A 27,435-nucleotide genomic window follows, 5' to 3' on the forward strand; every position below is an offset into this window, starting at 1 on the left:
GCATAAGGATTCCGAGGACTCTGAATCTGTGAATTTTCAGTTTTCTCCCCATTGAGAAAATAGTCTGCCTATTTTGTTTCTTGTACCAAAGTGCATGACTACACTTTTTGACATTTGCTACTTCTCTGCCCATTCTCTTAATCTAAGACCTGCAGCCTCCAGGACACGACCTGCAGCCTCCACCTAACTTCGTATCATTTGCAAACTTGGCCACAAAGCTTTCAAACTTTTTCTTTCCACTCACATACCGCAAGTAATCACTGACAACCTATGGGATAGGAATGACTTAAAGTGGTATGTGATTGAAAGAAAAAAAGTTTGAAAAACCCCTGATGTAAATAATTGATGCACTAGCTACTAGCAGCCAACCTGACTCTGCTTCCTGCTAATCATCTACCACCGCTCTATGTTTCATGGCCTCTTGCGTCGTGGCCCCCCTCTCGACGCAAGTGAAGGTGACGGTTGTCTAAAACATGGCGCGACCCAGATTAGCTTCAGCACCCATACACGTGGTCAGTGCCCCGCTCGCCATTGGACAATCGGCGAATGCGGATTCTGACGTTCAGTTGGCGCGCGATGTACAGCGCATGCGCAGGCGGCGCCGAAACAAAGGCGGCGGAAAGTCGGCATGGCGGATAAAGACGGTAATAGTGGCGGCTTCTTACCCCCGTCCTTGGGTCTGGTCATTCCCCCGGGCCTGGCCTCACCCCTGTCCCCCTCACCGGGCCTGGTCTCACCCCCTCCCCCCAACGGCCTGCATCTCAGCACCCTTCCCACGTCCCTCACCGCGACACCCCGACCCGGCGCCTCGGCCCAGGCCCCACCGCTGGCCCCAACTCGCCACCGCCTCGGTCTCGGGGCTCTGCTCCTCTCCGGAACCCCTGGATGATTACGTGCGACAGCGCGGCCCCAGGCTACAGTCTACCCCTGTCCCAGGAAGGGCCCTGCTCAGCTCACCTCGGTGGCAGTGGTGCAACTGTGGGCTAGAGCGGGTAGTTTTGGGGGGGGTGGGGGGCAGGTGCGGAGGTGCTCGGTGGGTGGCGGGAGAACACGGGCAGGTTGGGCCAGAACGAGGCAGGTCTTGGGCGAGGGCGTTGAGTGGTTTTGGGATAGGATGTGGAGGATGAAAGCACGTTCAATAGGGGATGTCAGGCAGTGAGGGCGGGAGATGGGAATGGGGTATAATTTGTTGGAATTGGTGTGTAGTTGGGGAGAAACGGGATTGCACAGGGGAATTGGTGAGATTATGATCGGAGGGATCGTGGATTTTGTCTTTGGAGGGTTGAAACGTGTGGATGGGTTAGAAGATGTTTTCAGAGTTGTTTCGTGTGATAAACAAGAAAAGAGGCTATTCCTTTTTGGCAGCGTGAAGAAGCTGGTGTTGAAACCAGCAGTGGTTCGTGTGGGTTGGTGATCTTGTTTACAGGTCAGGAATTAAGGAAGGTTAAACTTGACTAGCGGTGTGATGGAGGAATGATGTGTGCATGTTGGTGGGGTTAGGAAGGCCATGACTTCATAGGCTTTTAGGATAGTTGAAGCTGGGTATATGAGGAGTGTAATGAATGGTTAGGTCAGGGGCAGTAGGATGTGGATAAGGAACAATAAGGTGAGTTGGGAGAGGTTGTTATTTGGTTCCATAAGGACTGAGGCAGGATGAGGGTTGGGGAATTGGGCAGTGTGAGGTGTGGCCAGTTTATGGATTGGCATGGGGTGGAATGGGTTGGGCTGGGATTATGTGGGGTGGAGGGGCACATTGGGGTGGTCATTACTGAGGGTGTAGTGAAAGGCTGTGTGGGCAAGGTTGGAGCACCTGTTTGTAGAGATTGTTGAGCTAGGTTGGGGCTTCCTGCTTCATATTGGGGAATAATTTTGTATTACAGTAGTGGTGGCCTTCCAGTTACTCTCCTGTGTATTTGTGCAGAATATGAAGATTGTTCTTTTGTTTTAGATTTTACCTTTGGTTTGTGATTGGAAATTTGTTTGAGGCAAAACTGGGAAATGGGTCCACATTAGCTCTTCTGTCCTTAAGGCCCAGTATTAGTGTTTTTACTTTGAGCAGGAGACAGGGGCAGATGAAAATTGTTCACTGTCAAAGCTTGTATTTAGTCTGTTTATAAGAATATAATTTGCCTTTTAAAGCCACTTCCCAATGTTTTAATGTTGGTAACTATTGCTTTTATTTTAATTTCTCATTGTGAATAACTGTAAAATATGAAATTGCAGACTAGCTTGTGTGACAGTTTCAGAGTGAATTTTAATCTCCCCACTTTTTCCTCCTCAGTTGGGAGAGTGGCATGTTGCTGCTATTGATACTCAACTGTTTAAACCATCAGCATGGCTCTAAGAAATGTGGATAGGAATACCACTCCAGCAGTTCTCGTTTCTCTTGCTGAGATTGATCTAATCCCTGGTGAATACTGGTCTGTTCTGGTAGTGGATACTGGGCCATAGCAACACTCTATTTTAAGGGGATATGAGAATCCATGGAAATGGATATAATGTATGCAAGGTACTCTGTAAATTTGTATCCCTGTAAGCTGCATGTACTATTGTCAGAATGTTTAGATTATTTTTCTTTAATTTTGCACCTCTAGCATCAGATGCCCATTATGATGTTACACCTGTGACGTCACACACCCACTGTTCTTCATTACTGACGGCCGCCTCACCAGTGCAGTCCACTCATCTCGACACGACGCCAGCCATTTGTCATGAATGGAAACGAGGAAAAAAAAGTACCTTGTATATATTATACACAGTAACAGCGTGTCAGGAGATGAATTAGAGACGTGCATGGGAGGCTCCATTAAATTGTGATTTTTGTTGTGGCCATCATGAAATGCCCACACTAGTCCCATTCCAGTCAAGTCCCAATACACATCTATAATTCACCTCATGATCTTGATTTTAACATTGTAAAACGTTACAAGTGTGCATTAAATGTACTTAAAATGGTTTATATGTATAAATTTTACTATGTTGTGCATCTCCCCTTAAAATTAAGTGATTTGTAAATTTATTATATGGCCCTGTCTAATTTGACTTGGAATTGAGTCAGGGTAGTAGCTTTTTAGATGTGGCCTTTGCAGAAATTCTCATGTACAGGTGTTGATACATGTCCTGTTTAATCTTTCTAATGTATACACAGACACTCCAATAGGGTTCATAACCTGTTTCTATTGGAAGCTTTTAAACACCGTTCAGGTGGTGGGCATTATTTTCTAGTCTGACATTTGTGTGTCTAGATTTTCATGATGAACTACAAAGTTGGCTTGAACTCTGCCAGATGAACTGAGGGGAGGGTGAACAGGCAGAAATTTGTGACATGCAGGTACAAATGATGTAGATTGAAGGTTTAAGCTTCTGCAAAATCAGATTGCGATAGGTATACAGAGGGTAATGATGGATGTTCCACAATGATCGGAGCTGGCACCCTTCGTATTTGTAATATATATGAATGATTTTGATGTGAAAGGCATGATCAATGATGAAAGGATTTAACATTGTGGTATGTAGTCTTCGGCTGGAGATGAATACTTGTTGATGTAATCTGAAAATGCCAGATTGGATTTAATTTAGACAAATTAGTTGAAGCATTTTGGGACTGCTAATAAGACTGGGACATACACCATGAATAGTAGGGTCTTTGAATATTGAAGTTCTGTAGCAACTACAATACTGCAGAAAGTACATGATAGTGTTCAAGAGGGTGCAGGGAAGATTCACGAGGGATGGGGCAGTTCAATTTACAATGTCCAGAGCAAAAAAAATAAACAATTGGAGGAACGCTGCAGGACAGGCAGTATCTCTGTAGAGAAATGGACAGTGGGGATTTAAGTGAAATCCTGCTTTAGGTGTGGAAAAAGGAGGGGGGACGATTTAGTAGGTGAGGAGGGGTGGATGACCGAGGCAGGTGGGGGGGGATGTTGGAGTGGGAGATGGGTTGGAGCAGATGGAGCCAGGAGGGGAAGGGCAGGATGAATGTAGAGGCAGGTGATGAAAGGAGGAGATAGGTGGAACCATGCAAGGGAACAAAGGTAGCTAGATGGAAATAGTGGGGTAGGGCAAAGGAGTGTAGACCACAAGATGGTGGGGAAGGGGGAAATAAACTGGATAATGGGCTGGAAAGAATGGTGTGTGTTTTAAGATCAAGGTGGATAATGGGGAACAGGGAGAGCAGTTACTTGATATTAGAGGATTCATTGTTCATGCCATTGAGTTGTACACTACTCAGGCAGAATATAAGGTCCTGCTTTTCAACAAGATCTTCACCAAAATCACCAATCCAGGGAGCAAACATTAATGTTAAAGTGCAGTGGGGGGGAAGAATTTTTATTCAGAGGGGCTTGTTGAATTACTGTCCATCAGAGACAGCAGGAATTAGAGGAGCAAATGTGCAGAGAGGTTGCAGATAGACTGTGTGCATATTTGGTTGCCAAGTTGTAGGAAAGATGCAAAGTTGGAAGGGGTACAGAAAAAGGGGCTAGGATTTAGAAGGGACTTGATGGGATAGCTGATGGTCATGGAATGAGTTGTCAACAAAGTGGTGGGGGCAATATTTTAACTTCATTCAGATACATGGATTGGAGGGGTACCAGCCTAATGTGGGACTAAATCGGGTGGCCACATTGTTTGGTCTGAGGGCCTGTTTCCATATAGTAAGATTTTATAATGCTTTCATAGTATCGGAAAGAATCTGGAACAGGCCTTTTGGCCCACGATGTCTGCACTCAATATGATGCTCAAGTAAAACTAAAACTGCTGCTTTCACATGATGTGTATCCTGTGTTCCTTGCATATTTGTCTGTTTGGAAGCCTATTAAATGCTACTGTTGTATCTGCTTTCACCTGGGGGGATAATCTTGTTCCATAAATCTCCTTTACTTGCCCCCACCCACTCCCACTTTAAACACATCTTCAAGTCTGTGTTATTTTCACCTTGGACAAAAAAATTCTGACTGTCTCCCCTATCTATGCTTTTTATAATTTTGTAAGCAGGTTCCCCTCACCCTCTGCTCCAGAGAAAACAACTCATCTTTGTCCAATATCTCCCATTATCTAGGCAGCACCTTTTACAAAACTGTCACATTCTTACTGCAATGGAAGACTCAAAAGTATGGCTGTAACACAGAGAGTCACCCTACTGGTCTGACTGGAAGAGAAGTCGAAGGTCACTGCTCTCCCCGCCCCACCCATGTCATTGAATGTTAGGTCTGTCTACAGCTGATACCACCTTGTGGTTGGTCACCTGGAATCAAACTAACCAGTACTTGCATCAACCCCCAGGTGCCAGGGATAAAACCTAACCATGTGTTCCAGCCACTCTCTTTGTCGTCTTGTTGATGTAACTCCCAAACCACTCCTGACTGTGGATTGTGAACAATGCTGAAGAACTAACAATTTGTGAGGTGTGTAGATAGGTTGGAGCTGTCTCGTGTACATCCACAAAGCCTCCACATTCTTACTGTAATGGAATGGCCAGAATTGCATACAATACTCAAGTTAGGGCCTAACCTAAGTTTAATGCAGCTGCAACATAACTTCCTTGTTCTCATACTCAGTGCTCCAACCAATGAATGCAAGCATACTATATGTCTTCTTTAGTGCCCTATCTACTTGTGTGACCACTTTCAAGGAGCTATGGACTGGAGCCTCCATACTCCTCTGCACATCAATACTGCAAAGAGTTCTGACATTAATTCTGTTTACATTTCCCTTACATTTGATGTCCCAAAGTACAACACATCACTCTTGTCCAGATTAAACTCCATCTGCCATTTCTGTAACTAATCCATATCTGGTGTATTCTTTAATAATCTTCTACACTGTCCACAGCTCCTCCAATCTTTGTGTCATTTTCAAATGTATGAACACATCCATCTATTTTTTTTTCATGCAAATCATTTATGTATGTCACAACAAGAATACTAACATTGATTCCTGTGGAACACCATTGGTCACCGATCTCCATCCAGTCAGAATAAAACCCTCCCTTTTCTATGGGCATCAGTGTTTGACTCTAAACTATCAGTTCTCTGGATCCCATGCATCTTTATTTTATGAAACAGCCTACCGTGGGGAACCTTGAAATATAACTAAAGTCCATGCTGACCATGTCCAGTGCCCTACCTTCATCAATTGCCTTTGTCTCCTTTTAAAAATAAACTCTAGATTTGTAAGAAAAATTTTCATGGGATTTTGGAACCAACTGCCAGAAGCAATGGTGGAAGTGCATACAAGTGTAACATTTGGACAGATGCATGGATTAGAATGGTTCAGTGTGATATGGGTGGAACCCAGGCAAACACGGCTGACTTAGTGAAGACACCTGGATGGATGGCACAGCTCCTGGATCTGAGTGTATCCCCATCCTTGCTCCATTGCATTATGGATTAGTCTATGATACGACATGACTAATAAACCTAATCGATACTAATGTCCTTTATATAGACTTTCAGAAAACATTCAACAAGGTTTTCCACAAATGACATTAACAAAATTGAGGATGTATAACTGTAGAGAGCCTACTGATATTGATTCGGGGGCAATCTATGCACTGCAAGTAGATTTTGATGATTAGTGTCACGGAATCTGATTCAGGAACTGCGCTTTGTCACATGGGTGAAGAATTGCTGGAGCTTTTCTGCACATTTATTGCCAGCATTAAGTGCTGTATTAAAGCAACGGTGGTGAGAATATCGAATAGTTCTGCAGAGGAATGTGCCCTTTGGCCTACGATGTCTGTGCTAATCATGATTACACTTAATATAGTCCCAATGGCCTGCACATCATCATCTACATCTCCATTCTCTGTCTAAGTGTCTTTATAAATGCCTCTTAAATGGCATCATGTTCTAATTAACCACTGTATTGTGTGTGGTTTTATTTTCAAAAACAAGCTTTCTTCACAAATGGTACAAACTTTCCCCCTCTCACCTTAAATCTATGCCTGCTAGCCTGTGACAATTCCACTCTAGGATTCCAATTTACCAAGTGTGCGTGGATCGTAGTAAAAACCCAATGCTAGAGAAAAGTAGGTGGTCAAACAGTGTACTTTATATAGCAAACACAAAGATACATAACCAATGTGTCGGGTTTCAACCCTTCACCAAGGTATGAAAAAATGTAGGCAGATGCCCAAACAAAATGATCTGGTGGGGGGGGGGGTGGAGGAGAGGAATGTAGTCCCAAAGGCAGGAGGTTATGGGTGATAAAGGAGGAATGGGGAGGAGGGATTGCTCTGTGAGTGGAGAGCTGGAGGAAGGGCGACAAAGGGAACAGAAAGAGAGGGAGAATGGAGAGAAGGCTAGCAGAAACTGGAGGTCAATATTAATGCCATCCAGTTGGCAAGTGCCCAGATGGAAAATTGTGCTGCACCTTGTTCTAGTTCAGCCTACCTTGAGGGACCTTGTTGAATGCTTTACTCAAGACTCAAATCCATGTATGCAGCATCCACTGGATTACCCTCATCATCTTTATCACCTTAAATATAAAATCTCATGCTTGTCTGCTATTGTCTGGATTGGAACATTTCAATTGAAAGGAGAGATTGAATGACTCTCCCTGGAAAGTTTTCCCTGGAGTTGAGGCTGAGGGGTGAGCTGATAGAGATAAGTAAAATTGAAGTGGATAGGTAGGGTAGGTTGTTTTTTTAAAAAAAATCATAGGTTTGGGATGAGAAGTAGGACCTTTTGAGGGGATCAGAGGGGCAATGCGTTCATGAGTATAGTTGGAGCCTGGAATATCGAATAAACTGTTCAAGTTTATTATCATCTGATTATACAAGTACAACTGGACAAAAATGTGTTCTTTATTTCTTGGTGCAAACACAGACATAGAGCACCTACAGACAAACGATTCATATGCAGTGCATACAGTATATACATATAAAAATGAATAAATATTGTTAAATAGTTGAATTGCAGAGTTAATATGAGCAGTTCCTGTAGTTGTTCAGCATTCTCACTGCCCATGGGAAGATGCTGTATCTCAACCTGGTGGTTCTGGCTTTGAAATTCCTGCATCTCTTTCCCGACGGAAGTAGCTGGAAGATGCTGTGTGTAAGGTGGTAGGGTCCTTAATGATTTTGTGAACCCTCATTAAACGATCCTGATAGATCACCTCAATGGTGGGGGGAAGAGAGACACCAGTATCTGCTCTGCCACTCCATGGTCCTGTGATGCAGCCGGGCAGGATACCTCGATAGACTTCCTGCAGAAATTGACTGATGAAATAATGAAGGCAGAAACTGTCACATTTAAGAAGCATCTGTATAAGTACTTAAATTGCATGATCTAAAAGCTACATACATAATGTGGAGGAATGGAGTTGACGTAATAAATACAGATGGTGGCATAACTATGATGGGTTGGAAGGTCTGTTTCAGTGCTGTTCAACTGAATAGATGGAGCTAGCTATCATCTGCTATTGGAAGGTGCTAGAATATAATATGGTATTCGTCAGGTATTTGGGTAATCAAAATACAGAGGAGTTTAGTTAGCATAGTTTTATGAAAGAAATGCTGTTTGATCAAATGCAATAAGTAATATGAATCATTGGGAAGGCACTGATGAACAGTGATCAGACGATCAAAAGTCAATAAAGTGCTGCAGAAATTTTCACTGGATGTCTGCTGGGTTGATTCTTCAAATTCATAATTTCAAATTTATTGTCCAGATTACATAGATGATATCACACTCAATCTTGAGATTCTTTTTTTTCTGCCGAGGTTAACAATTTCTATACTAGTAACTGAACAAACTGCAAATGCAGATGTAAATATAAATATAAAGTAATAAATAATGAGCATATGAGTCCTCAACTGAATATAACTATCCCCTAATGTTCTGAAGGGTTGAATAATTAGGTTACTCATTCAAGCTTGGGTGATCTTGAGGAAGCAGCACTAGATACTGGGGGAATATCAGTGATAATTAAGCAAAGTTAACAACCAGTTGCCCCCAATAGTTGAAAATTGGGAGTAATATTATCTGTGGGTCTTGAATCTTTGGAATTCTGTACTAGAGGAAGCTGTGAAAGATACCTCATTGAATAGAGATACGAAAGACTGGAGATGCTGGAATGTTGAACACAGGATCAAGCAGCATCTGTGGGGAGAAAGGAATTGTCATTTCAGGTTGAAATTCTGCATCAGGACTGAGTGGAGGGGTTAGATAACCAGTAGAAAGAGGAGAGGGGGAAATTTCAAGTGAGCCTTGCTTCTATTCCCCATGCAGCCACCTCAGAACCTCTTTTTGTTTCCTTTCCCATGCACCTTGCCCCCTCCAGCTTCTATCACCCACTTTTGTCATCCTTGGTTCCATCTACCTACAATCCAACCTTTTCAACCACTGGGTTCCATTTCCCTATCTGATTCCATCTGCCTTTAATCTACCCATTAACAATTCCCATTACTTTTTACTTATTGGACTTTAACAATAGTTGTTTTGTGTCCTTTCTTATCACCCTCCAGTTGGTGTCCACTTTCACTGTCCACTGGCTCAAGCTGTCCTTTTTCCTCCTTGCATGCTTCCACCTGTGACCCTGTCTTCCAACCACCCTTCCCCACCTGGCTCTGCCCATCATCATTCATCACCACCTCAGTCCACCGACTAGCCCCCATCTCACCCTACCAGCCTCCATAAAGCTATCGAGCTAACTGCCCTCCTCACTCAGATATCAGATTCAGAATTTTTTGTCAAGAGTACATACATATACAATCTTGAGATTCTTTTTCCTGCAGACAAGGCAGAATTAACACTTTTTGGTAGTGCAAAAAAAAACTACACAAAGCTCACTCTGTTCTGATGCAAGTTTTTGACCCAAAATATCGACAATTCCTCTCTCCCTGTGCCCTCCTCCCTTACAGATGCTGCATCATTTGAGTTCCTCAACAGTTTTTTTTAAGTTATTGAATGTATTGTTTCAATGTGGTCTATGGATGGTTCTGGGGAACAGACAAAAGACTGAAGTTAGCAAGAATCAGATAATTACAACCTTGAATGACAGAGCAGCCCTGGCCAACAGTTACTATTTCTTATGGTCTTAGTTGAAAGTTCCAAAGTACTTTTGTCAGAACTAAATTGTATTTCATCTTGCACTGATTTTGAATTTTGCTACACTTTAAAGTATCCATCAGCTGGATGAAATGCAATATAAATATAAGCAAAACACTACCTTGAGAAAAAGTTGATAGGCAATTCTTGATGTAGCAACGTGAAGAACTCACTTTTATCTGAAAACGGTCTTTGAATGCATTAGGTTGGAAATATTTGTTATCCAGATGTTGGCTTGAACAGTTTCCCAATCTTCAATTGGGATGTTTTGTTTCTTTGCTCCCAGTTTCTGTTTTAGTGTAGACAGTTAATTCCTTGTCAAGATATTGTCTGGGCAATCTGTGACAGAGGTCTAAATTGCCACCTCGTTTAGGCCAACAAGCCAGTTCCACTTTGAACGTTTCATTTTAATCTTTTAGCTGACTAAAGTCTCTATTCTTTCCACACCGTGGCTCCTCCCTCAAATAGTACAACTATTGTAAGTTATTTAGTTGCAAGGAGTGCTGTTTTCTGTGGCCAAATTGAGATTTGCAACTTGGGGTTAAACTAATGAAAGGTATGCAACATCACAAGAGAATAAACTTAATTTCAACCTCTGCTTTTTATTATGTTCTCATTATAAGTATAATGCTTTGCTCAGTTGGAAATAAATTGTGGGCCAGTGGTAGAGTAGAGGTGACATAAAGCTATAAAGTTTTTGTGTTGAAGTTTTGTTTGCTGCTCTAATGACTAGCTGTGCATTTGCAGCAGCCTTTGATGACGCTGTGGAAGAACGTGTCATTAATGAAGAATACAAGATCTGGAAGAAAAACACTCCTTTCTTGTATGACCTGGTTATGACTCATGCTCTGGAATGGCCAAGCCTGACCGCGCAGTGGCTACCTGATGTCTCTAGGTAAGGATGTGGCTTAAGGAAGAATAATTGTGTAATTTGGTACTTTCATTAAACAGACATATATCTGCACTGTGTTAAAGTAAAAACAATGCAAGAGAAACCGTGTACTTTATATTACCAACAATATAGAAATACATACCACTCCGATTATTCAAAATCCTCAGTTATCCAAAATTTTTTTGGACCTGGAGTGACACAAATTCAGCTTTGACATTTTTTTTCTGTTTATTGAGGATTTCCTTTATCTGAAAAATTTCAAACTGAAATTATGTCATTTTGCTTCCAAAAAATTTTTTAGATATCTGAGACGATCCAAAATCCTCAGTTATCCAGGAAAAAAAATTTTTGGAGCCAAAGTGATGTCACAGGTTGTAAGAATTTTGGAACAATCTCTGGGTAGGATTTTGAGTTTTTGGTGTTAGATTTACCTTATTTTGTTCAGTTTGGTTTTTTTTTGGTGATAATTAAACATTATTTTCATGCTTAAAAAGCCTTCCATTGTTGTTTAAAAACTGTTACAAGTGATTTGCTCTTGTTACTGGACTGTTTTCAAAAAATGAGCAGTTATCTGAAAATATCATTTATCAGAAGTAGGCCCAGTCCAGACCATTTCAGATAATCGATGTTTTACTGTATAACCAATGTTTTGGGCTTGAGCCCTTTATCAAGATAGGACCAAAACGTAGGCAGGTGTCTTGTTACTCACTTTCAACCCTTTTAATTATGTTTGGGATTAAAGAGTTTTTGACAGCACTAACACAGGTATAGCGATGGAAAATTCACCAGACATGGCAAATTCAAAATAATAATGTTTTTTGTTAAACTATTAATAACTTAACATTGCTTACTTATCTCTAAACTTAACTCTAAACAACCCTACTATGTGCAAATCTAAAATGTAAATGTGGGTGATAATTCAAACCCCTATTATGAAAAGTCACTCTTTAAAAGTTCAGTATCATTTTAGTCTTGCTTGAAGGTCTTAAACCTTGAAGGTTCTCAGTTCAGAAATATCAATAAAGTGCTTTTAAACATTATATCCTTTTTTTTTGAGAACAAAGAACATTTGTTGTACAACAGTGCAAAGTCGGGTGCTTCCCCTTACCCTGGGAATACACACACATACTGGGGCTCACCCAATTAAACATTATATCTTCAGGTGTCTTTTAACTCACAATTACTCGCCATTAACAATGGCGTGAAGCAAGGCTGTGTTCTCGCACCAACCCTCTTTTCAATCTTCTTCAGCATGATGCTGAACCAAGCCATGAAAGACCCCAACAATGAAGACGCTGTTTACATCCGGTACCGCACGGATGGCAGTCTCTTCAATCTGAGGCGCCTGCAAGCTCACACCAAGACACAAGAGAAACTTGTCCGTGAACTACTCTTTGCAGACGATGCCGCTTTAGTTGCCCATTCAGAGCCAGCTCTTCAGCGCTTGACGTCCTGCTTTGCGGAAACTGCCAAAATGTTTGGCCTGGAAGTCAGCCTGAAGAAAACTGAGGTCCTCCATCAGCCAGCTCCCCACCATGATTACCAGCCCCCCCACATCTCCATCGGGCACACAAAACTCAAAACGGTCAACCAGTTTACCTATCTCGGCTGCACCATTTCATCAGATGCAAGGATCGACAATGAGATAGACAACAGACTCGCCAAGGCAAACAGCGCCTTTGGAAGACTACACAAAAGAGTCTGGGAAAACAACCAACTGAAAAACCTCACAAAGATAAGCGTATACAGAGCCGTTGTCATACCCACACTCCTGTTCGGCTCCGAATCATGGGTCATCTACCGGCACCACCTACGGCTCCTAGAACGCTTCCACCAGCGTTGTCTCCGCTCCATCCTCAACATCCATTGGAGCGCTTACATCCCTAACGTCGAAGTACTCGAGATGGCAGAGGTCGACAGCATCGAGTCCACGCTGCTGAAGATCCAGCTGCGCTGGATGGGTCACGTCTCCAGAATGGAGGACCATCGCCTTCCCAAGATCGTGTTATATGGCGAGCTCTCCACTGGCCACCGTGACAGAGGTGCACCAAAGAAAAGGTACAAGGACTGCCTAAAGAAATCTCTTGGTGCCTGCCACATTGACCACCGCCAGTGGGCTGATAACGCCTCAAACCGTGCATCTTGGCGCCTCACAGTTTGGCGGGCAGCAACCTCCTTTGAAGAAGACCGCAGAGCCCACCTCACTGACAAAAGGCAAAGGAGGAAAAACCCAACACCCAACCCCAACCAACCAATTTTCCCCTGCAACCGCTGCAATCGTGTCTGCCTGTCCCGCATCGGACTTGTCAGCCACAAACGAGCCTGCAGCTGACGTGGACTTTTTACCCCCTCCATAAATCTTCGTCCGCGAAGCCAAGCCAAAGATGTTTTCCACTTGAAGAATCTGCCCTCTTCTCAAAGACAGTGAATGTGGCTATTTTCTTCCACAATTAATTCACAAACCCAGGCAAGGGTTAAATACAAAAATAGACCCAGTAACATTCTGTACTCTTTTCCAAAGAAACAGCAAAATGGTCTTCATTATTTCAGTATCCACTGATTCTGTGTTCCCCTTCTTCCAAGAGTAGCACACAACAAACAGCACCAATTCTGGTTACTGTAACTCAACCCTGTTTTTCACAAGGTTTCAACCCCTGTATGTCACAGGGTTTTGATTTCTGTGAACTTCAAGCTGAAGTGTTCTAAAACTGAACTCAAAATGTCTGAATTTGATAATATATTTCTCCAAGACATGTGACAGTTACCTCATGGATGAGGTCATCCTTAATTCTTGGAAACCACATGACCATCAGATTTATTTCTACCAAAATTCTGTTCCTTTTTCAAAACCATTCCATATCCATAAGAACTTGACTTCATCTCTGAACAAGAGGCTTAAGTGGCTTTGATTAAAAACAGTTCTGAATGATTAAGACCCACTTGAAATCCATTAGCTGTCTGTCCAAAACACCACTCCAAGAATGAACACCCTTCTCTGGAAACAAAGATTCTCTATAAATGTGCTGTGACCTGTGTGTGACCCTGTACCAACCCACAGCTAACTTACTAAGAATATAGATACAATATTTTATCGATAATTTACTGACATTTTTATAATAAATATAATAATTTAGCATCATTTTAGTCTTGCTTGAAGGTCTTAAATTCTCAGTTCAGAAATAATTATAAAGTACTTTTAAACATATCTTCAGGCATCTTTTAACTCACATTTATGTAAGTTATATATGAATAATGAAAATATAGTTTAACATTTAAATTAAATATTAACATAAATCTGTTACAGCCAGAATTTTTTTTAAAAACTGAAGAAACTACATTTTTCCATCCCTTGATAAAGAGTTCAGCTCTTGGTCATAATGTTAATTATGAATCTTTATCTTTGCTATATAAAGTACATTGTTTGACCTGTTGAGTTTCTCCAGCATTGTGTTTTATTTCAATTACAGTGTCTGCAGACTTCGTGTTTTACTCATATTCTGCACTGAAAATCTGTCGATTCCACTTTCTGGTAAAAGGAATAGTAGCTCTGTACTAACATACCATATTCCCTTTTGGTGACCTTTAAGCAAGAGAACTTTTGATCCATTTAACCTATCTATCCATAGTGTGGCCAGCAGATGATATATCTTTGCTTTGTCTTAATCACCATTACACAAACCAATTTTCAATCAGTCTTGATATCAAGAAATGACTATATATCCCAGATATAATAAAAGCTATGGTCCATACAGCATCCCATGTGTCAGACTGATAATCTGTTCTTCCAACTAAGCTTTTTCAATACAGTTGCATTGCTGGCTGGCATCTATCCAACAGTGTATCACGTTGCACAGATATGTCCTGTTCATCTGAATCACGACATATTTAATGTGGACATTTACAGAACAATCAATTCTCAGCGTAACCTAGTTCCGCCAATTGAATTTGAGGATTCAAGAGAGGGAAATTATAAAAGCTGTTCAGGTGTCTTCTAATTCTTTGTCCGTCAACCAGATGAAAGCACAAACCTTTTGGGTTTACATGGAATACTTGGTTCCAGAATTCAGAACAGCATTTGTCATCTATATCAATAATCTGGATGATAATGTAGTAAATTGGATCAGCAAGTTTGCATACCATACTACAAATTTGGCCTCACCGATGTATTATACAGCTTTACCATAACATCAGTTTTCTTCAGGCTGACTTTCAGGCCAAACATTTTGACAGTTTCCGCAAAATAGGACGCCAAGCGCTGAAGAGCTAGCTCTGAATGGGCAACTAAAGCGGCATTGTCTGCAAAGAGTAGTTCACAGACAAGTTGTTCTTGTGTCTTGGTGTGAGCTTGCAGGCGCCTCAGATTGAAGAGACTGCCATCCGTGTAGTAGTCTTCATTGTTGAGGTCTTTCATGGCTTGTTTCAGCATCATGCTGAAGAAGATTGAAAAGAGGGTTGGTGCGAGAATGCAGCCTTGCTTCACACCGTTGTTAATGGAGAAGGGTTCAGAGAGCTCATTGCTGCATCTGACCCGACCTTGTTGGTTTTCGTGCAGTTGGATAACCATGTTGAGGAACTTTGGGGGGCATCCGAGGCACTCTAGTATTTGCCAAAGCCCTTTCCTGCTCACGGTGTCGAAGGCTTTGGTGAGGTCAACAAAGGTGATGTAGAGTCCTTTGTTTTGTTCTCTGCACTTTTCTTGGTGCTGTCTGAGGGCAAAGACCATGTCATTAGTTCCTCTGTTTGCGCGAAAGAAAGAAGAAGAACCATAACATCCCAACTCCTATACTCAATACTTTTATGAAGGCCATTATGCCAAAAGCTCTCTTTACAACCCTATCCACTTGTAACACCTCTTTCAGGGAATTATGCATCTGTAATCCCAAGTCCCTCTGTTCTACCACATTCCTCAATGCCCTACCATTCTCTGTGGATGCCCTTTCTTGGTTGTCCTTCCAAAATGCAATACCTCACACTTGTCTGCATTAAATTCCATCTTCCATTTTTCCAGCTGGTCCAACCTTCTTCGCTGTCCTCAACACCTCCAATCTTAGTGTCATCTGCAAACTTGCTGATCCAATTTACTACATTATCATCCAGATTATTGCTATAGATGACAAACAACAAAGGTCCCAGCACTGATCCCTAAGGCACACCACTAGTCACAGGTCTCCAGTCTGAGAAGCAATCATCCACCACTACTCTCTGGCTTCTCCCAACCAGCCATTGTCGAACTCAGTTCACTACTTCACCATGAATACCTAGCTTCTGAACATTCCTGACTAATTTCCCATGTGGGACCTTGTCAAAGGCCTTACTTAAATCCATGTAGCCAATGGGCACAGCCTTTCCTTTGCTAACTTTCCTGGTAACCTCCTAAAAAAAACTCTATAAAATTGGTTAAACACGACCTACCACACACAAAGCTATGTTGACTAACCCTAATCAGTTTCTGGCTATCCAAATAATTGTATATTCGATCTCTTTAGAATACCTTCCAATATTTCTCCCAGAACTGCAATTTCTATACTAGCCTCCCTCAAGGTCTGAGGGAATATCTTGACAGCAAGCACTTTCTCTTTAATCTGTTGCCAAAATTTTCTGTATTTTTATTTCAGATTTCCAGCATCTGCAGTTCTTTTGGATTTTTGCTGAGTTCTTCATTTAACCTATTGGGATTTTTTCCAATACAGGTACACAATCCTTTATCAGGAACCCTTGGAGGACAGTGTGTTCCGAATTTCAGATCTTTCCAGATTTCAGAACAAAAGCCAGCTGCCCCAGATTTAAGCCCACCCGAGTCATGCTGCCATCTCTCTTTCCCTCCCCCGCCCGCCTGAGTCGCACTGCCGTCTCTTCCCCCTCCCCGCCCGCCCGAGTCGCTCTGCTGTCTCTCCTTTCGCTGTTCCAGCTCCAGGAAAAAAATGCCAGATTTTGGAGCTTTCCAGATTTTAGATATCCGGATAAAGGATTGTGTACCTGTATTTGATCTGTTCTTCATTTAGTTTCCTTTTCTCAACTTCTACTTAAATTGGAAGTAGGCCACTCTGCTCCTTGAACATGCTCTACTAATTACTAAGACGGTGGCTGATCTGATTGTAACCGCAACACTGTGTCCCTGCATACCTGCGGTTTTCTATAGCTTCTTTGTTTTTCAAGAATTTATCTATCTCTGTCTTACAAATATTCAAAGTTCCTACACAGTTTTCAAGGAGAATTCCAGAAGACCTGGTATCTAAGATTATTAAATGCCCAGTCATGTCCATTTTCTCCAAACATTGTAACATTTACTGTCATTGTGTCATAATCCTCTTGTGTATCGTATCCTTACAGCTCACTCACCTTAAATGCTGCACTTTGTGCATTTTATAGGTATATGTAGACTCTTAAATAACTTTTGTATTCTTTGTAATTTGCTCCTGGCTGATAACATTACATTTTTTTATTACTATTTAACACCTCTTTCTCTTTTCAGTTACTGCAGACTGATGCTATTTCCTTCTCCAATCACACAAATGAATGACAAATGGCATTAGCCACAGTCACATTTAAAAGTGAAACTGTCCATTTTGAATATATTGGGCAGTATAGAGCAACTTCTGCCTTGCAGCTTCCCAGACCCAGATACAGCCCTGAATTTGGTGCTGTTTGTGTGGAATTTACAAGTTCTCCCTGTGACCCCATGGGTTTCCTTGTGGTGTGTTGGCTTCCTTCCACATCACAGGTTGATAGGTTCATTGGTGGCTACAAATTGCCCGTTGTGTGTTAGAATCTGAGGGGAGATTTTGGAAAATGGGATTACTGTTGAATGAGGGTGACTGGGTGATTGATGGTCAGCAAGGAGTTGATAGGATGAAGGGCTAATATCCATGATGTGTCTCTGAGATTTCTTCTGCCCAAGATATAGTTTGAGTGCTACAATAATCTGAAGCCTTTAGACATGAATTCAGCTGCCTGATTTTTCTATTTCTGTTTCTGCTAGGCATTAGGAACTCTCGACACCCATTCTATGATTTCCCCCACATCGTCCTGAGATGCAACTTCACCTCATTCTTAGATTCTCTTGCTGTTTGCTCCTGGAATACAAACATCATTGAGTGAGGGTCGATTCCTTGATTTGCTGGTAATGGTGAACCAAGTGGTATGTTTGACTCTGAGGTTCCACCTTGTGCAGAATACAAATCTGCTGCTGTGGGTGGCCAGCATCACCTCATGAATGTCCAGTCTCAACCTGCAGGAGCTGTTCAGAATCTATTTAGTGTACCCCTATGAAGGTGGCTTGAAAAATGTGTATTTATAAATTAAACTTGCCTGAGTCTCATTGTAGGCAGCAAAACTGTTGCAAGGGATGGTGTAAGTACATTGACTGCATGAGTTTTATTTTACAAGACATTTTTCTGTATTTTCTTGGATAATCTGACAATTTAAGATTTTATGATTTACAGACCTGAGGGGAAGGACTACAGTGTTCACAGGTTGGTCCTGGGAACCCATACATCTGATGAACAAAACCATTTAGTCATTGCCAGTGTTCAACTACCAAATGATGATGCACAGTTTGATGCTTCACATTATGACAGTGAGAAGGGAGGTAAGATTTTTTCCTTTCCCAAAAGGGTATTATTTTCGATGTGCACGGGTAGACTTGATTTTTCTTTATTGTTTGTGACATTGAAGTGCAGTATTCAAGATTCAAGATTTTTTATTGCTATGTAATAAAACAGAAAATGTGATATTATACCAAACTTCCTTTAGTCTACCATAAGGCAGATACAGATTTGCTCTCAGCAAAAAGACAGTCCCACCCAGAGTCACTGAGTGTCCATGGCTTCACCTCCACTGCTCCTGCAGTCTCTGCAGCTACTCAGCCTTCAGTCCAAACCATCAGCAACCTGGGCTCCAGATCCAAACCTCCGACACAATCAGGAAGCCTTCAGCACCCTCTCACATCTTGGTTCTGATACCTGGTACCTCTTCAGCCAGTCTCCAGCAGTCTGCAGCCTGGTCTGCAGCCTTTGACCACAGCTACCTGTAGCCCGGAGACTGCACAAGTTCCTTGTCACAAGTCATCAACAGCTATCGCCTGTGTTCTTCAGCCTCAGAACCCCTCACTGTCTCGTGGGTCGTCACCTCTGCTTCTCCTTCGCAACCTGGGGGTTTTCTCTCCGCTTTCTGGTGGTGGGAAAACGGAAAGAACACCTGGAGTATTTGTACAACTTGACTCTTAACAAAACAAGATAAATCAGATTCCTAATAAATTAGTTCCTCTGCATGCTATTCAATTACCAAACATAGCCAAAGACGTGTTATGTTTCCTCAAATTAAAGGTCTATTTAAGTGATTTTGCATATCTTTCTTGTCATGCCTTGGGTGGTGTTTCCCATGCTTGCACTTCACTGCTGCCAGTTTGGTTGTTCAAATGCAAGTCCAGAAATGTCAAGTTCAGACTAGTCTAATCTTGCCTTCACCTAATGTTCAAAATCATACACTATGAGTCGATGAGATGACTTGATGATGGCATTGGGAAGTTGAGGACTGGATATGGGGCTTTTCTTAATGTCTCAAGACCGGAAGACATGGGAGCAGAAATAGGCCATTCAACCCATCGAATTGGCTATGCTATTCAATCAAATTTCCATTTAGCCCCATGTCCATCCTTCTCCCCATAATCTTTGATACCCTGGCAAATCAAGAACCCATCAATTTCTGCCTTAAATACACCCAATGACCTGCATGTGGCAACATATTCCACAGATTTACCACCCTAAGGCTAAAGAAATTCCTCCACTTCTTTGGTGTAAGTCAGGGTTGGCGCCAAATGAGTGTTAGGGTAACCTGGGATAGAGGGTTCACAGTCAACAGTTGTAAACTCGTGGGGGGGTGGTGGGCGGTGCTGGTGGGCTATCTGCCAAGCGGACGTACACCTCCTCCATCCCTCTGATGTAGCAGCCAAAAGCACTGCTTTTATTGCGTGGAGAGTCACTAGTGACACTTGTCGCACTTTAGTGGCCGGGGTGGGTGGAGAGTCACTAGCATGCGTCAAGCTAGACGCTAGTGTTGCTTGAAGCACGCTGGTGATGGGGGTGGGTCTGACAGCGAGCATTGGCCGTGAGCATATGGGGCAGGCAATGCTCTAAATGGACACCCTTCAAACCTGAAGTTATGTCCTCTTGTCCTAGACTCTCCCACTATGGGAAACAGCCTTTCTACATCTACCGTGTACATCTTTCAACATTCAAAATTCTCTCATTCACAAAATTCCACTCATTCTCCTAAATTCCCATGAGTACAGGCCAAGAGCCATCAAGTGTTCCTCATATGATAAGCCTTTCATTCCCGAAATTCTTGTGAACCTCCTCTGAACTCTCACTAACGTCAGCACATTCTAACTTAAATTAGGAGTCCAAAACTGCTCACAGTTCCCCAAGTGGGGTCTCACCAGTGCCTCTTAGATCCTCAACATCACATCATTGCTCTTGTATTCCATTCATCTTGAAATGAATGTCAGCATTGAATTTGCCTGATTCACCACTGACTCAACCTGCAAGTTTGTCTTCAGGCTGTACTACAGGGGATCTCCACTGTCCTTTTGCTTCTGGGTGTTTTGTATTTTATCCCTGTTTTTAAAAAAATAATCGGCCTGTTTATTTTTTCCACCAATGTGCATGTCCGTACACTTTCTGTCATTGTAGTTCATCCTAATCTAAAACCTCCTGCAGCCTCTGAGTTTCCTCAACACTACCAGCTCCTCCACCTACCTTTGTATCATCTGCAAACTTAGCCACAATGCCATTCATTCCATAATCTAAATAATTGATGTGCAACGTAGAAAGAAGCTGCACCAACTTTGACCACTGTGGAGCACCACGAGCAGCCAACCAGAATATGATCCCTGTATTTCTGACTCTGCGTCCTGCTTATCAACCATTTGTCTACCCACCCTCAGTATGTTTCCTGTTATACCATGGCCTCTTACCTTGTTAAGTAGCCTCAGGTACAGCACCTTGTCAAAGGAATGAACAAAATCCAAATACCCAGCATCCACTGCATCTTCATTATCCATCCTGCTTGTCACTTCTTCAAAGAATTCTAATGGGTTTGTCAAACAAGATTTTCCCGTAAGGGCGGCACAGGTGGTGTTGTGTTTAGCACACTGCCTTTACAGCGCCAGTGATCGGAACCAGACTGGGGTTTGAGTCCTGTGCTTTCTATAAGGAGTTTGTATATTCTGCATGGGTTTTCCCTGGAAGGGAGTAGGCTAATAGGGTGTAAATTGGGTGGCATGGACTAGTGGGCTAAAATGACCTGTTACTGAGCTGTATATCTAAATTTTTTTTAAATTAAAAAGAACCATGCTGAACATTAGTGGCAGGGATCTCCTAGTGAATAACCACTTCAATTCTGTGCCCCATTTACATGCTCACATATCTGTCCATGGCTTCATGTACAATCCCATTGTATCAGCACTGATTTTCCAAAGCTAACAAACAAGTAAAGAATATGCTCACTCATTTATTTCAGCACATCGTGAAGTTGACTTTATTTTTTAACCACTAGACACAACATTGCATTCTTCAACTCCCAAACACCAGCCAGCCCAACCCCTCTGACCTTCTCATTGGTTCCTCGCCACACAGATGATCCTGACGCTCTTACTCTCCTGCGTCTGAGATCCATCACCCGTATACTGACTCTTAATACCTGTGCATGTGTGCTATTTCTCATGTGGGTTCCATTGCTTATGTCATCAGTGGTGACCACTCCCAAGGAAGGTAAGTATGCGACTGCCCACCCATCTCTCTTCTCCCCCCCCAAATCAGCCTCTGAGCCATGTAAAGCAACTGATTTGAACTGTCCCACTGCATAACGGTCGGGAGGGCTGACAGTTTGGCCTCATACGATAGTGCAAGTCAGACAATGCACAGTCTGACTGGCAGAGGTGGGACTGGTCCTCTGACTCTGGCTCCGACGCAGAGCATGGACCATCGATGTACGCCGGCTTCAACCCGTCGATGGAAATAGTGTCAGCTTCTCCATTCCTGTCGATCACAAAAGTCTTCAGGTGGCGTTGTACGACCTGAAAAGGACCATTATAAATGGACTGAAGTGGTTTGTGAACAGCATCGTGTTGAAGTTCTCTTTTTTAAAAATCATTTGGTACATACATTGCAGGTAACGCCTACTGTGTAGGAGTAGGTTAGTGTAATCTCATGTTTTCCCGAAGATGATCAACATAACTCGCTGGATCATAGAGCATTGTGCTTGGACTTGGATTCACAAATTTTCCTGGCAAGGTTAACGCAGTGCCATTTGGTAGCTCTGCAGCTGAACATCCAAGATCTGCCTTAACAGCATTACACGCTCCAAGGAGAACCATGGGCAAGCGTTCGCTCCACATAGATGCATCATCACCTACTGTTAATGCTGCCTTAAGTTATCGATGGAAATACTCATCAAGGCTGTTGGCCTTCAGATGGTAAGCCATAGTGCGAATATGGGTAGTGCCCAGAAGATCTGTGAGAGCTTAGAACAATGGCGACTCAACCTGAGACCCTCGATCTGATGTCTGGAACACCAAAAGGTAGAACTGTTGATCCATGAAAGCCCAACCAACTGTCTCCAAAGAGATGTCAGTGATAGGATTGGCCTCCTGCCATCTGGTAGTCTGGTCTATCACTGAGATGGCAGAAGTAGGCCTACCAGGACTGGATACACATGCTAGAAATGGGAATCCTAAACAATAAAATCCCCCAGCTTGAATTTCGTGTGTCTGGAGACTTTAGAGCTATATCATTTCTCACCTCTCTTCTACTCTGTGTACTCTTCGCAGAAAGTGTGTGGAGAAACATTTTCCAGTCAATACAAAGTCATACAAATTTAAATTTTTAACTTGTTAGTTTCAGCCAAATTTCATTGAAAGTTTTTAAAAAAATCTATAACAGTTTATTGATACACTTCAAAACTCAAAAGTTTGTGATGTTATTTTTATGTAAAAGTTTAATAATGTCTGCATTTGATATTCTGATGGTATTTTCTTTCAAAGAATCTTCAGTTTCATCTGTTAGATTTGTTATACTGGTGATGCTAGTCTTTTCTGATTGTAAATTGTTTCTTTTGCAGAATTTGGTGGATTTGGTTCTGTTAGTGGAAAAATAGAAATTGAAATAAAAATAAACCATGAAGGAGAAGTAAATCGTGCTCGCTACATGCCTCAGAATCCTTGTATCATTGCCACAAAGACTCCCTCCAGTGATGTATTGGTCTTTGATTACACAAAACATCCTTCCAAACCAGGTAAACAATATGAACTTAGAATAAGGCAGTGATGCCTTTTCATGCTATCAGCTTTTTTGAATTTATTTATGGCAGATTCTCTGGGAATGGACAGGGGTAAAAATACTGAGACAGAACATACTAATTTGAAAGATTTGAGTTTTGAGAGGTTTGTGTTTCAAGAGATTTTAAGTTAAATTTGTTGGCTTCAAGTTAGTAGTTTACTGTTCTTGTATCATACACAGTCTTCCATGACCCTTATTGACAGATCATCACTCCATTCAATGTCTACCTTTTTTAATTCTATCATGATCTTGGTCACCCCATGTAAAATTCCTCATCCCGGGAAACATTTCAGTATATAAAATTTTAGCATTTTATCTAAAATGTGCTGACTATAATTTGATATTCTGTTCAGCATAACCTACCTCTTTTACTTTATATCAAAGGTAAACTTTAATTCTCAGATTCTTGTGCTCATACACATACTTAATAAAGTCATATGTGAGACAAAAGAAGTTTTATGTTTTAGTATTGAATGATGGCCTGGGCTTGATGGTGAAAAGTGGCATTGGCCTGATATATGCTACCTACAAGGAGGCCAAAAGTGATTTCAATCATGTATTGGATAGCCACTCGAGGATGTAAACTTGTGCTGTGTGGAATCGGACTGACTGGATTGCTCCCTCTATATACTTGATTGTTCAAATGGCTGCCTTCTGTGCAGTAATAAAGAGAACTCCACCAATTTTTGTGTTTTCTGCACACTTATTAATTATACCACTGACATTAAGGGGGGGCAACTGTGGCCTATTTGGCATTTTTAAGTGGCCCAGGGTGAATTTTAAAAATAAAATGGAATATGGCTCATTAGAACATAGAGTGCAATTTATTGTTAAGAGTCTATGTACGTTGCGCTTCTTAGTTTCAACACTAGATGTCACTGCCATTTTGAACAACTGCTAAACCAACTGTTGCAATATTACATTGATGGAAATATTTACCTCTTTTTAAAAAAAAACATTTACCACAGTTGATTAAACATGGTAGAACCAAAAAGATGGGAAATAGTAAAGGGAGCGCTGACATGGGGAAATTAATAATTTTTCAAAGTCAAGGAGTAGTATGCTTGTTTTTATTGCAAGGAATCTGTTAACTTTAATAGCCTACCAATATCTACTCCTTTACACATTACATCATAATGATTAAGGTGGACACTTGGCCATAAACTGTATTCACAGAGTTGTGGAGGAATGTTGGAGACTGCCTTATCCCTTTCTTGATCTTTTCTGTTCTTATTTTGTACTGCTTTTTGAATGAAGAGTTTTATTATTTTCATTTAAATTAAATTTAAGAACAGCAGGTACAGAAATACCTACTGTAATATGAGCATATCAATAAACAACTAATTCCAATAGTTAAACTGATCAGTCGTTTCATAATTATTTTGATTTTTCGTTTAAATTAAATTTAAGAACAGCAGGTACAGAAATACCTACTATAATATGAGCATATCAATAAACAACTAATACCAATAGTTAAACTGATCAGTCGTTTCATAATTATTTTGATTGAAAATGAATTTTCAATGGCACAGGGGATTTCTGGTTTTAAAAACAGTTTTCTTGCAGTATAACTGGTTGGAAACTGCTGGACTTGATATTGTTTGGCCTGAGACTCCTTATACTTTTCTGTATATGGGCCATAACCAAAAATGTTTAGTCGCCCTTGGTTTACATCCTCATTCATGTCATTTATGTACATTACAAGGGGGTCCCAGCAATTATCCCTGCAGACGTGGTCGGATAAATGCCCATCCACAACCACCCTCTACTTCCTATCACCAAGCGAATTTTTGGTCTAATTTGACAATGCACCTTGATCACACGTGGCTTAACTTTCTGGACTAGTCAACCATGCAAGATCTTGTTGAAAGTCTTTTTTTCAAACTTTATTTAAAAGATAACAAAAAAAAACATAAAATATAGAAATAATCAAAAAAAAATTTGCATTAACACCCATCCCACCCTCCTGCCCCTACAGCCAACTCCCTTAAGGGGAGCAAAAAGAAAAATATATAGATATATAGAGGCCATGGTTTGAGATTGCAGGGGGAAAATTATCAGGGGAACATGAGGGGAAATTTCTTCATGCAAAGGGTGGTTGGGATGTGGAATAAGCTTCCGGCAGAGGTGGTTGAAGCAAGGATGTTATTTACATTTAAGGAAAGACTTGGATAATTACACGGAGGGGAGAGGATTGGAGGGGTATGGACCAGGTGCTGGTCAGTGGGACTAGGAGGGTGGGGATTTGTTCCAGCAAACTGGCCTGTTCTGTGCTGTATATGGTTATAGATTTTTTATAACATAACATAACAATTACAGCACGGAAACAGGCCATTAGGCCCTTCTAGTACGCACCGAACCAAAGACCCCTTTCTAGTCCCACCTCCCTGCACAATGCCCATAACCCTCCATCTTCTTCTCATCCATATACCTGTCCAACCTTTTCTTAAATAATACAATTGACTCCGCCGCCACTATTTCTCCCGGAAGCTCATTCCACACGGCTACCACTCTCTGAGTAAAGTTCCCCCTCATGTTACCTCTAAACCTCTGCCCCTTAATTCTTAACTCATGTTCTCTTGTTTTAATCTTTCCTCCTCTTAACGGAAATAGTCTATCCACATCCACTCTGTCTATCCCTTTCATAATCTTAAATACTTCTATCAAATCCCCTCTCAACCTTCTTCGCTCCAAAGAATAAAGACCTAATCTGTCCAATCTCTCCCTATACTCTAGATGCTTAAACCCAGGTAACATTCTGGTAAACCTTCTCTGCACTCTCTCCACTCTGTTTATATCCTTCCTATAATTAGACGACCAGAACTACACACAGAACTCCAAATTAGGCCGCACCAACGTCTTATACAATCTCAACATCACCTCCCAACTCCTATATTCCATGCAATGATTGATAAAGGCCAGCATACTAAAAGCCTTCTTCACCACCCTATTCACGTGAGTTTCTACCTTCAGGGAACGATGTACTGTCACTCCTAAATCTTTCTGCTCTTCTGTATTCCTCAATGCTCTCCCATTTACCACGTATGTCCTATTCTGATTCTTCTTACCAAAATGAAGCACCTCACACTTATCAGCATTAAATTCCATCTGCCATTTTTCAGCCCACTATTCTAAGCAGCCCAAATCCCTCAGCAATCCTTGAAAACCTTCTTCATTATCCACTATTCCACCTATCTTAGTATCGTCTGCATATTTACTAATCCAATTCACCACCCCATCATCTAGATCATTAATGTATATAATGAACAACAATGGGCCCAATACAGATCCTTGAGGCACACCACTGGTCACCGGCCTCCAACCTGACAGACAATTATCCACTACCACTCTCTGGCCTCTCCCTTTCAGCCAATGTTCAATCCATTTGACTATCTTAAAATTTATACCTAAAGACTGCACCTTCCTAACTAACCTTCCATGTGGTACCTTAACGAAGGCCTTACTGAAGTCCATATAGACAACATCCACTGTGCTACCCTCATCCACATTCCTAGTCACCTCTTCAAAAAATTCAGTCAGATTGGTCAAACATGACGTTCCTCCCACAAATCCATGTTGAGTGCTCCTGATCAGACCCTGTCTATCCAGATGTTTAGAAGTACTATCTCTAAGAATTTTCTCCATTAATTTACCTACCACAGACGTCAAACTTACAGGCCGATAGTTGCCAGGCTTCCTCCTTGAACCCTTTTTAAATAACGGAACCACATGCGCAATGCGCCAATCCTCCGGCACTATTCCCATATCTAATGACATTTGGAAAATTACCGCCAGAGCCTCTGCTATTTCCTCCTTCACTTCTCTCAATGTCCTGGGGAAGATCCCGTCTGGTCCCGGAGACTTATCCACCTTTATATTCTTCAAAAGCCTTAAAACTACACCTTTTGTAATCTCTATATTCCCCATATTTACCCAATTTGCTTTTTTTATCTCACATCTCCCAATATCCTTCTCCTTAGTGAATACCGAAGAAAAGAAACTGTTCAATATCTCCCCCATTTCTCTAGGCTCCACACACAGTTTCCCGCTCTGATTTTCTAAGGGACCAATTTTGTCTCTAGCTTTCCTCTTACCATTAACATATTTGTAGAGCTCTTTTGGATTAGTTTTCACCCTGCTTGCCATAGTTTTC

At 41.6% G+C, this 27,435-nt stretch overlaps 1 protein-coding gene across 3 annotated transcripts in view; it reads left to right on the plus strand.

The window, feature by feature from the left end:
* Positions 1-568: 568 nt before the first annotated feature.
* LOC138741257 (histone-binding protein RBBP4) overlaps positions 569-27,435 on the plus strand; it is a 57,714-nt gene continuing 30,847 nt past the window's right edge. Inside the window, exons 1-5 of one of the 3 annotated variants that reach the window (XM_069895046.1) lie at positions 569-644; positions 2,595-2,735; positions 10,803-10,950; positions 18,390-18,535; positions 23,065-23,238. In XM_069895046.1, coding sequence (XP_069751147.1) covers positions 629-644; positions 2,595-2,735; positions 10,803-10,950; positions 18,390-18,535; positions 23,065-23,238 — 625 coding nt within the window. In that variant the 5' untranslated portion in view covers positions 569-628. Of the gene's footprint in view, positions 645-2,391; positions 2,411-2,594; positions 2,736-10,802; positions 10,951-18,389; positions 18,536-23,064; positions 23,239-27,435 lie in introns of those variants that run through there. The other 2 variants (XM_069895048.1, XM_069895047.1) reach the window with 2 other exon arrangements.

This window comes from Narcine bancroftii, chromosome 8 (genome assembly GCF_036971445.1).
Source record: "Narcine bancroftii isolate sNarBan1 chromosome 8, sNarBan1.hap1, whole genome shotgun sequence".
Lineage (NCBI taxonomy): Eukaryota > Metazoa > Chordata > Chondrichthyes > Torpediniformes > Narcinidae > Narcine > Narcine bancroftii.